This window comes from Bombus affinis, chromosome 13 (assembly GCF_024516045.1).
Source record: "Bombus affinis isolate iyBomAffi1 chromosome 13, iyBomAffi1.2, whole genome shotgun sequence".
NCBI classification, from domain to species: Eukaryota; Metazoa; Arthropoda; class Insecta; order Hymenoptera; family Apidae; genus Bombus; species Bombus affinis.
Window position 1 is genome coordinate 4,339,472 of NC_066356.1, and position 11,452 is coordinate 4,350,923.

The 11,452-nt window shown below is 28.9% G+C and overlaps 2 protein-coding genes across 5 annotated transcripts; one reads left to right on the forward strand and one right to left on the reverse strand.

Annotated features, from left to right (window-relative positions):
• Positions 1 to 7: 7 nt before the first annotated feature.
• On the reverse strand, positions 8 to 5,723 carry LOC126923698 (vacuolar protein sorting-associated protein 18 homolog). Of its 4 annotated transcripts, none has more exons than XM_050737404.1 (19): positions 5,592 to 5,723; positions 4,767 to 4,879; positions 4,471 to 4,654; positions 4,244 to 4,407; positions 3,941 to 4,117; positions 3,786 to 3,833; positions 3,358 to 3,547; positions 3,169 to 3,290; positions 2,878 to 3,093; positions 2,677 to 2,793; positions 2,384 to 2,608; positions 2,131 to 2,313; positions 1,739 to 2,056; positions 1,531 to 1,666; positions 1,231 to 1,452; positions 1,015 to 1,166; positions 662 to 759; positions 273 to 584; positions 8 to 186 (listed from the first exon to the last, which is right to left on the reverse strand). In XM_050737404.1, the coding sequence occupies exons 2-19, from the start codon at positions 4,845 to 4,847 to the stop codon at positions 123 to 125; spliced, it is 3,009 nt and encodes a 1,002-aa protein (XP_050593361.1). In that variant the 5' UTR covers positions 4,848 to 4,879; positions 5,592 to 5,723; the 3' UTR covers positions 8 to 122. The 4 variants fall into 4 exon arrangements, with proteins under 4 accessions (XP_050593361.1, XP_050593359.1, XP_050593363.1 ...); XM_050737402.1 differs by lacking the exon at positions 5,592 to 5,723 and adding an exon at positions 5,263 to 5,406; XM_050737406.1 differs by lacking the exons at positions 3,786 to 3,833; positions 5,592 to 5,723 and adding an exon at positions 5,263 to 5,406.
• On the forward strand, positions 5,684 to 9,125 carry LOC126923702 (DNA-directed RNA polymerase III subunit RPC5). Its single transcript, XM_050737417.1, has 8 exons — positions 5,684 to 5,921; positions 6,255 to 6,511; positions 6,592 to 6,785; positions 6,869 to 7,041; positions 7,117 to 7,315; positions 7,388 to 7,590; positions 7,667 to 7,830; positions 7,911 to 9,125. The coding sequence occupies exons 1-8, from the start codon at positions 5,871 to 5,873 to the stop codon at positions 8,176 to 8,178; spliced, it is 1,509 nt and encodes a 502-aa protein (XP_050593374.1). The 5' UTR covers positions 5,684 to 5,870; the 3' UTR covers positions 8,179 to 9,125.
• Positions 9,126 to 11,452: the final 2,327 nt, after the last annotated feature.

An 11,452-nucleotide genomic window follows, 5' to 3' on the forward strand; every position in this document is an offset into this window, starting at 1 on the left:
CAATTAATAAAGTATAATACATAATCTATTTATTACAAATGATCATCTTGATATATAAATGTAATATATAACATATGTATGCATTTAAAAATATTTTTAAAATCAGCAATATTTTATATAACTCATATCCATTCTTTCATCACTCTCTCATAGTCCTCTTCTTCAATAAATGGTTTATCTATAGACCTGTAACATAAGTTTCATTATTTTAGTTTACCATGTTTTAAAATAGTTACATATATATCGACATAAACTAGAAAAATATAACTAACTCTATCATTAGTTCTCCACAATATAAACATTCAGATGCTATTAAGTCATCAATGTCAGCCTTGATTTGATCTTTTGTAGATAAAGATACAGATCTGACTGATCTAGTATCTTCAGGTTTATTTGAAAGAGCAGTGAGTTGTCTTTGAAGATCAGCTAGCTTTGTTCTCTGATCCATTGACAACATAGGTGTTAATGCAGCTACAAGGCAATCACTATGAAATCTGTGTCCACATGGAAATACATAAAAAGGTCGTAGTAGTAATTGAACACCACAAGTATTGCATGTATCTTTTGTATTTATAAATGTGCACCTAAAAAAATGTAATGATGTCATAATGATATAATGATATCATATCATTAAATAATCTATTATTATTTATCGATTTACCTCGTTCTAAACTCTTGTATATCTTTCCTAATAAGTTCTGCTGCTTTTGTTGCTTCTTGCATTTCTTCCTTTAAATCTTGAATATGTTGATTATATTCCTGTCAAATACAATTAAAATAAACATTATTTGATCGATATTTGTAATGTCGTCTTAGCCATGTTAAATCTTCGACGACAAGTTACGTATTTCGTCTCACGTAATTCATTGACATTCAGTGGGAAAGAAAGACACTCAAAATTTTATAAAACTCTACTACTCTACTACTCTTAACTTGTTAAATATACTTATTATTAGTCATCTAACATCAACTAACATGACGCTATTGTACATGCTATCTGAAAAATTATTTTACCTGCAATGAATTGCAAATAGCATCCTTGAAGTGATCTATAGTAACAAAATCTGAAAAGAAAGGTAATATATCTTCTATTCTGACTATATCGCAATGCTGCAAAAATTCCATTGCTTGTTGTATGTCATCCTTTTCTCGAACTACGTGTTCAGCTAGAATCACAGTATGTTAGAATTGGAACAAAGTATAAAATTAAAAATTTATATTTCTGATTACCAATTTTCAACCATAACTTTTTCCTTAATTCATCATCATGATCAGAGGGCATAGCAGCTATTTGTTTAGCAAGATCAACATTAATTGTTAAAGCTAAATCAACTGCTGTTGTCCACAACCCAAGCAAAGCAGACAACTGTACACAAGCTTCTGTTAAGCCAACCTCTTGGCACAATCGTAATGCATAATGCACATCATAATGTACCATATTTATATCTTGACCTAAAGTAAATTTATAAACATCCCATTAAATATATTATTAAATTATAATTTTAATGAAAGTATAGTCTGAAAAATTACCTTGAGAGCTAATATAACGCATTACTTCGTCTCGTTTATAACGAGCATATAAAGATAATAGAAAATTATGAATTGCCTGTTCTTGACAACTTTGTTTATAAACGCAAAATTCCAAATATCTGATTACTTCTTTTGCCTATAGTAACAAACATTAATTAATTGTTATAAACACTAAAATCCAGATGTAATAAAAGAGTAAATATCTTACATGTTTTTCATCACTATTACAAGATACTAAAGCTGGTAGAAGCTTAGATGGCTTTAATAAAGATCCTTGTGATATTAGAGCAGTCATTGCAGGGCGTGGTAATTCTTGTAAAAGAATACCAGCAAACTGATAAAATAGCTCTTTATTATTTTGGCTTTTCAGAACTTCAAGAGCATCTAAATAATTATTTTTATATAAATGCTGACGTATCACTTCTTCATAGTTGCAGTGCATTATAGTTAAACGAATAAGATTGTCTTTATCACCATGACTTGCCATTAAATCATATATAGTGCTACGATTTCTTTTTATACATTCCTGAAATTAAAATAAACTTTTCTATGCCATACTTTTTTGGATAATACCATACTTGTTAATGATATTATTAATACCTCAACTTTTGGTATTGCAAGAAAGCTATCAAATTGTTTTTGTAATTCTAGATATTGTGGATCATGTAAATATGATGTATTGTTACTCCGTAATACACCCATTTGATTCATAAATAGTTCAATTACCCATACAACAATCATGGTTATTTGCGTTTTATCTTGTGTTTTTAATCCTTCAAGTTTCTAGGTACATATAAGATTAAATTATTTCAAGCACTTAAATTTAGAAAACTTAAAGTAACAAATATAATACCTTTTTAAGAAATGTCTTTAAAGCGTCTATTTGCCATTCTTGTAGAAATTTTAAGGAAATTACTTCAAATGACGAATGAGTATCTGCATAAATGAGAGCACTTTTTTCATATTCCTTATTCTTAAAAAGCATTTCTGCTTGCTTTACAAGCACTTGATCTATATGTGCTGGATTATCTTTACAATATTGTTTTGCAAGTTCAAATTCACCTTTATCAACGTAGATCTATTTAAAAATAATATATGTATCTATTGATGTATACCATTAATTGGTACTAAATACAGTAGTTTTACCTGCCAAACATTTCTATCTTCTTTATTAACTTTATATTTAAATACTGCTCTTTCACTATAAGCCCATATGGAACGTGTTGCATAATCTTTAGTAATATTAAGTAATCCTCCCACTGCCTAGAAATTGAAATTTTCTTTCTAATGATACTATTCAAACATAATTATAGATCTTGATATAATCGTAATTCATTCTTCACATACATCATTATAAATGTCTTCGAATATCAAATCCTGATTCAAAAGCGACATGCCTTTTACACGGTCTGTATAAAGTAATAAGGCATGAAATTCTGTTAAAACAAAAGATAATGGTGGAGTACTTGTTTGTGAGGTATTGATCCCCATTAGACTTGCCTCAGGACAAATTAACATTTGTTGATTTGTTAACACACTTTTTGGATCTATTTTTGGATCAATCTAAATAAATGGAAGTTATAAAAGGAGTTTTACAGGAAGATATATATTAAAAGTAAATAATAATGAAATTATTACCTGAGCATAAAATATACCAGGTTCAGTTAACCAACCAAACGATTTTGGTAAAATACCAAGTGAAGGATAATAAAATTGAATTTTAGAATAAGGCAAATTATTTATTACTTCGTTGAAGCTCTCTGTAAAAATATTGGTTTGATTGTAATCGTAAAATAATTTAATGAAGTATATATAGTAGAAATTTACCTTGTACATTTAAATATTTGTTAAAAATTTGTTGTAATAAAGGTTTTTCTTCTGGATTTTGTACTGCTCCAATATATTGATAAATTCGCATAAGAGTAGTAACAATAATCACATATTTGTCAGTATTCGGTATTTTATGAAACTCCAAACCAGTAATTGGTGGTTTACTATCTTTCCCTATATCAAATACCTAAAATAAGTAATTAAATATTGATTATATATCAATATAATGCAATATGGTATACCATGATAAAGTATGATTATGACATGAAAATAGCAGAAATAATAAGCACAGATTAAAATGATTGAGACCGTAATTTTGTATAAATATAATGCTCCATTACATTATTTTCAGGAGCTCAAAAATATCTTTGTGTTTCTAGCATACAGTTGTTTTGCACATGCAAAAAATATAATTTCTAACTCACCAATCCTTCTACCTCTTTAGCACCATAAAGAGGTAAATAGTTAGGAAGCTTTGGACACAATGAATAATGATATAAGGGTAACACTTTTATTATTATGAAATGATAATGTTTATTGGCAATGATATTAAAATTTCATTTACGTATTTTATTTATACCTGACGCCAATATTGTTCCAGGCTTGTATTAAATATTTTATCACCATCTAAACCAATTTCTGTTTCAAAAATGAGGCCTTTTGAAGTTCCTAAGAGAATTGGACCTGTAGTAGTTTCGGAAGAATTTGAGAAGTTCCATCCAATGGCAGTAATCTCATGTCCTTTGAATTTACCTGCCTTAAATAAACAAATCTTGAAAACTATATTTCTTTTATAACAATATTTATATTTCTATAAATTAATATAAGTTATATTACATATATTTAATTCATTATATTAGTTATATTTATTCATCATATTTACCTGCTTTAATTTTGTTGTTTTTCTGTGTAGATAAAATAATTCAGGGGGAGGGTTAGGAGGATCTTGAGATTTTGGAACTAGAGATATCAACAAGTGATTACCTAAAGGATCAAGAAACATTCTTGACATTTCCATATTCATTGCATATTTAGATATATCAATCTCTGGAAAAAAACATATTACGTATATCTTATGTTTTATATTATGATTCATTAAGGAAGAAATACCTTCAGGTGAATCTGGATGTTTCATGTCAATACGTAAGAGGAGATTATTAGCCATAGCAATAACAATGATATTATTGTTAACAACAAGATGTAAAATTTTGTCCGGTGGTAAAAAATTAACTTTTTGTTTAATAAAAATTGGGCCATCATCTAGAAATTTCATTTGGATAAATCCAGCAGTACTCTAAAAGCATAAAGAAAGAAATATTAAATGAAAATTTATAAAGTATTTGTATATATATATAATATATATGTTATATATATTTTTAAAAAGTTTATATTACATATAAACTTACAATATCTGGACGAATTGGTGGTGTATATACTTGTTTTGATCTTTGAGATGCTTGTTCATACTGATCAAACATTGATGTCATTTTTATCAGTCTATGTAAAACTGTTCACTTTACTACAATTAAATACACATTATAATTATGCTTCACAATTTGAAGCCTAATACATAATATAATAAAACATAATGTTACATATTATGTTACATATTAAAATATAAGTACTTTAATTATGTTTGTTATAAAATGTTTGTATTGATGTGAATCTCTAATGTACCAATGATAGCTTCAACAAAAGTTTCATTCAACTTTAAATTAGTCGTTTTATAATTTACTGCATATTTGGTTATAATTCATTTTTAAATTAAATAAATATATCGTTACAAATAAAATTAAACTTAAATTTACAAATATTAAATTTACAATGTTTTTCAAAAGAGACTAGTATCTGACATCAACTTGACAAATTCAGCTGCATTGGTAACAATGATAAAATACAAACCTGTATAGATAGAAAACTTAGATAAAAATATATATAAAGCTTAAGTAATTTGATATTATATATTATTTACTATGCATAAATATCGTAATATAATTTTATGCAATAGAAAGCTATGGCAGAAAATTCATGTAAATTTCACATTTTATTATATCGTTTTCTAGTATCAGGGTTAGTATCTAACAAGTACTGTTGGTAGGTAGGTAGGTTGGAAGGACATAGTGAGTAGTAAGTGGTAAATAAGTAATTTGCAAACATCTATTAAGCATATAATCTAGAAAACAAATTTCAGAAATACACTTCGCTATTTTTCACACAGTGTACATTCTTACATATATTGGTTTAAAAGAATTTGTCATATTAATTCATAAATTATTTTCTTGCATTCTAAGAGTCGACGTGCTTCTAACGCATTGTGTACGACGCAACTTCATTATATCTTTTTTACCAAATATACATCTCATCTACATTTATTTTATCTCGATTATCTACTTTAAAGACGTAACAAAATAACAGAAATCAAGTGTTTGTATTAGAGGTCGTTTAGGTGATATCAAAGTATTTTCTTTCTGGTAGTATTAAGGAATAAGTTCCAAATAATCGTTGTTTAAATGTGTAGTACTAGTAAGATGGAAAATGAGAGTGACCCAGTGGTTAAAGAGGTTTGTAAGCGAATTTTTACTTTCTTTCCAGTTATTTAATTTTTAGGTTATGTTTAGGTTATGTTCCTTGCTTAAGTTGTTATGATATTTATTTTATGTAAACTAATTTTATAACTTCATAATGTGATTTTACAACGATAATGTATATATTTTAATTATACTGAAGTAAATTTGTGTTACACACTCGTAAATATTTTATTTTTAAACTTTTATGTTAAATAAATCCTTAAAAATAATGCATGAATAACAATAATTACATTTTTTTAATTAAATAATAATACGAGGTAAAAGAAAAATTGAAGATGAAATACAACATTTTTGGATTCCTTCCAGATTCCAGTTTTTCTTTCAAAAACACTCGCAGATAAATTATTTATTTTTCAATATCCCGTCCGTCCTTCTGGGAAAGGTTATGACAATACCACTTTCTTAAAAACTTCAATAAAGCCAGAGAATCAGGAAGTGCTCATAGAAGTAGCAATGGATACACATAGTGTCAATTATGATCAAAGTAAAGGCGAACAAATTGCAATAAATGCTGATGGGGATACAAACATTGATCAAGAAGATGATGAAAAGGCATTTGACAGGTATTTTAAAGAATCCAGATATATAAATAAATAATTTATCTACCTTAGATGTATTATATATTATAAATTTTATATTACAGTAATCTTATGGATAAAACAGTATTACAGTCTTCTCGTGCATTACCAAACTGTTCTAATTATGGAATTGGTATTTTCCAAGATGGAGAATTACATATAACACCATTAAAAGGAATTATTCAGTTGCGCCCAGAGTTTAACTATCTAGATAAAAGTGATAAACGTGTAAAAGATGATGCCAAAAATATGGGTGAAGGTGACATCTGATTAAGATTCTATTGGTTTAATTTAATTTGATTGAAATATCTTCTTAATAATGGTAACCTTTAATATATATAGAGTATGAAGAGGAAGAAGAAGGTCCAAAACAAATCAATGTAACCTTTGCTAGACAAAAGCCTGAGTTTATGAAAAAGATGCAGGAGCAATCTTTTCAACATCATACCAAAAAAAGTTTAGAAGAAAGATGGATTCATACAAATTATGTTCCAGTAGATGGCGCTCAAGCAGAGGTTAATATTTTATCTTTAGTTGAATTTATTACTGAAATATTATATTAGACATTTATTAAAGATATATATTTTCAGCTTACACGTTTAGAAATGTTTTGTTCTGCTACTGATGAAACTGTAAATACATTGAATATAACAACTGAACAATATTTAGATCTGTTAGCACCACGAATAAAAGATGAATCGAAATCAGATATTGCTAATCCAACTACATCTCTCAATTATATTAGAACTTTACCTCTTCTTGATCAAGTTAAAATACTCATGAAAGATGGTTAGTATCTTCAAGATCTATCTGTATTTATTTTAGGTTACTATGTAGTAATGATAAAAATTTGTCTTACAGCCAAAGTAATATCCTTTGCACAGTTAAGGTTAATTTTATCACCAGATCAGGAAACAATAGCTGTTTTAAAATATTTGCAACAAGTAGCAGTTTTAGTACAGGGAAATTGGGTCGTAAGTAGTGAACTTCTGTATCCAAAGGATAGTATATCATCACACAATGGTATTCCTGCTGAACTTATGTGTAGAGCTAGGGATTACGTCGTAAGTGTTATGTTTATTAAATAATTTATGAAAACGGATTATATAGAATATTATACTAGCGACTACGCAATTTCAGTTATTGTCATTTACGGAACACGAATTCCTAGATCGAAAAACAATTTCATCTGTTATTAAATTGCCTCCTGATGAAATTAAAGAAATATTTACAAATTTAGCAGTACATGAACCTAAGAAAGGATGGCATTTAGTCATTCCACCTACTAAAGAATTTACTGAAAGGTATTAAGATAATTTTTATCTTAGAAGTAAGAAATATCAAATTTTTTTACTTTATATGCTGAATCTAATTTATTCGATAGGTATCCTGAAATTGCACAAAGACAAGAAATGTTTTGGGAAGCAAAACGAAAACATCTCCGTGAAGCTATGGAAGTTCACAATCAAATTCCACAACGTCAAAGACGGAAATCAAACAGAGAATCTATTGGATCTGAAAATGAAGAAAGAAACGTGGGACGCGGACGGAAAACGTTAAGAGATTCTTCAATATCCGATAATGATAGTGTAATGGAACCAGTAAAACATAAAAAAACTATTCGATCCCGCAAAGCATCTGAAACCACGTGACCAAAGTAGATGCGTGATTAACATTAACTAACATATTCCTATAAATTGTTGATATATTGAAAATTGTGAAAAATTCATCTGGATTATGTTATTACATCATATTTGTTTAGATTCACTGCCAAAATTTTACAATATATTTGTATTTGTAAATTATTTAAGAAAAATATTTTCTAGTCTCAGTTGACTGGTCTAACAAACGATAATACAGAGTCCAAAAATTAATCATGTATGTAAAGAAATTTTACACCTTATTGCTGTATCTGTTTATTTAAAATGTATGTCTTTGGTTTCTGTATGTCGTGCATAATATAACATTTAGTTCAATTTAACTGTTTATTGAAAGATATGGACAAACAACAAATATTTGCATGGTGATCATGGAAAATTTGTTGGCAAATGTTACACTATCGACAATGAATGAATAGCGTAATATAACAAAATTGTAGAAAATATTCACTTATTGTTTCCAATAGTTCCAGCACATCGTTGATCGATGAGGCATTGAAAGCATTGACTGAAAAATGACTGATGTTTTTTATTTTATTAAAAATATTTTTTACGAATGAAAATAGTATAATATGAAATCATAAATAATATTAAGTAGGAACCTTTGTATAAAATATTAAAATATAAAATAAAATATGTACGTTATTTATTACTGTACTGTTCGATGAGTACATACTTGTAGTTGAAAAAACATTATTATGAATTCCTTGCGTCTTCCATCTATTCTAGTTTATTGTTTAGACGGTATTGTATGAACTACTAATTTTTACTTTGTTTCAATTTCTATATTTAAATATTTGTACAAATAACCAATAGATACTGAAGAAAAACAGTGTTATATGATTTTATATTGCTATTATATTTTAAAAGTTATTCCTCAATTACGTAAAAAGTAGTACTTATGTAAAAACAGGAAACACTAATAAAAGTTAATGCAGCTATGTAAACATCTAATTAATCTGCAAGCATATCAAATCCATTAGATGTAAACATTTAATTACAGCACATAAACATTATGTAATCTTTCTATCTTTATCTCTTTTTGTATCCTTTTTTCTATGTAGTATATTTATCATAAAACATTATTTCATATAGAAAATTATATTTAAAAGAGTTTTTAATTTATTTACATATTCAGTTTTGATTTCAGGTGTCTTACCTATATTTCAAGTTTTACTCACTTCTGGAGTCTTTACAAAGATTATGCTTTTCGAAATCAACGACAAAAAAAAAAAAAAGAAATTTAGACATATCTCTTCAAGAATAAATTTCAAAATTAACAAGGTAGCGCGCTATGGACTTTGATTTCTCGTATTTGCATATCGCAGAACGTTAACGTAAGTTATTCTCGTGAATGGAAAGAATGTATAAAGGTGACGGTCATTCACCCGAACTACTAGCAATTATTGCAATGTAAGATATCTAAAGAAGAAATTGACAGAACCAAACAGAACGAATAAATGTCTGCAGTTGGCAGACTAAAGTTCACCTTGCGCCTAATTATGATTTTCATCTCGTTCTCCTCGTTTTCCTCATTTTCCCCTTTAATGGTCCATTTGCGTACTACAGGGGCGGAACGGAGGGCGCACACTTTCTCCTGCAGGTCTGACAGCTGGTGAAAGTATTTCTTACGCTTTTATACGGCCGGAACACCCAAATATCTGTTACTCTATCAGTACCACGCCTCCCTATAAATGATAAATTCGTTTTCGCTATTCATTGAAAGATTATGATATAATACAATCGTCATAAACGATATTATATTTACTCATTGAAACCTCATGAATCAGAATATTTCAATCAAGATTTAATAAGAAATTTTTACATTACGTTTTAATTGTTTAATTATTAATTAATGGTATTTATGTCGATACTCTTTTGACAGTTCTGTCATGAAAAAGTGTAGTTAAACTGACAGCAACGTGAAAGTTGAAGATTTGAGATCAAATGTTCGATGATGTACAATGAAAAGGCTAAAGGAGCGATTCATCAAGAACAATGAGGAGTTAATACATTGTTTAACTATAACGGTGTGTGGTACATTCATATACGGAAAATATTTTATTCTTTAACTTGGCGATCTAAATTCAGTTGCAGTTAGTAGAAACCGGTTTGATATCTGAAAAAAGTCAATTCTCTTTGACGAGGTCAATTCTCTAAGGAACGAACGCACCAGGGTTTGAAGTATACATATATGTAACTGGAAATGAACAGAATTCACTGTTCGATATGTTATCCATGAAGAACAAAGTAGGTACGAAACGTGTGGGTGAAACTTGTTTCAGCCGAAGAGCAGTTTCAAACACTATACTAATTGCTCGATAGAACGAATTATTGCGACACATTTGAACTAGAATTTAAGCAAGAAAAATATCAAAACCTTCGTTAACATGTATATTTTGATGAATTGTGACAAAAATAATGTTCGGATCAAGTCTATGAACGCGAAATGTGCCAAGTATACACATGCAAGTATACAAGTATAGCTATACCGAAAACTATACACTTCGTTGACAAGAAAAGGAAAAGTTACAGTATGAAGAACAAAGAGAGGCAAAGAAAGTGAATGACGGCCGAATCTTGGAGGGATCTCGTCGATCGCATCAATCGAAAGGAATCACTCCTCGATTTCCGTCAAGTGAAAACAATGACCTTCGATAGGCGTCTCTGCAAGAAAGAAAGTCCACGCGATCCGTTTCCATACGATTTCAATAAATTACATGCTAAGCAGCGCGTTGAATTCAAGGGGGAGAGGCGATTCACGCTGCCGAAGAGTCAAGAAATCGAAGAAAAGAGATCGAAAGTTTCTCAGTGGGCGTGAATTTTGACATTGTTCTCCCTCCTCTTCGGTTCACCCAGGCGCTTACCGATTGATTGACGTACAATCGAACGATCATGTCAAAATCACTGGCTCCATTTACAAAATCCTTATATAACGTTAACGTTTTAGAACCGTTAAGTTAAAAATTGGTATCTTAGAATGTAATGTACTCGAGAAATTAAACTGAGAAAATAATTGAAAAGCGAATAAGTGCATAAGAAGAAAGGAAAGAATACAAGAACTTTTTATGGATGTAATCAAGATATGGATTCTGCGTGAAAGGCAATTAAATTAAGTACGGATAAACCAACCTACTTTCGACATTTCAGTAACACAGTGTGCAGCTTACGATTTAGGTGAAAAGCAATTAAAGTGTATATTTGTACGTCGTGCATACGAAGAGATACAAAGATGCACGCAAATAGGCCAGTGATACGCAGAAAAGCA

Excerpts from the sequence above, each read along its gene's own strand:
- LOC126923698 (XM_050737404.1), bottom strand. The coding sequence starts at position 4,847 with ATGACATCAATGTTTGATCAGTATGAACAAGCATCTCAAAGATCAAAA. Across the intron at positions 2,314-2,383 it reads TAAAGACATTTCTTAAAAAG|AAACTTGAAGGATTAAAAAC; the intron begins GTATTATATTTG and ends ATATGTACCTAG. Across the intron at positions 187-272 it reads TGTGGAGAACTAATGATAGA|GTCTATAGATAAACCATTTA; the intron begins GTTAGTTATATT and ends CTTATGTTACAG.
- LOC126923702 (XM_050737417.1), top strand. The coding sequence starts at position 5,871 with ATGTGTAGTACTAGTAAGATGGAAAATGAGAGTGACCCAGTGGTTAAA. Across the intron at positions 6,786-6,868 it reads TGCCAAAAATATGGGTGAAG|AGTATGAAGAGGAAGAAGAA; the intron begins GTGACATCTGAT and ends TAATATATATAG. Across the intron at positions 7,042-7,116 it reads TAGATGGCGCTCAAGCAGAG|CTTACACGTTTAGAAATGTT; the intron begins GTTAATATTTTA and ends ATATATTTTCAG.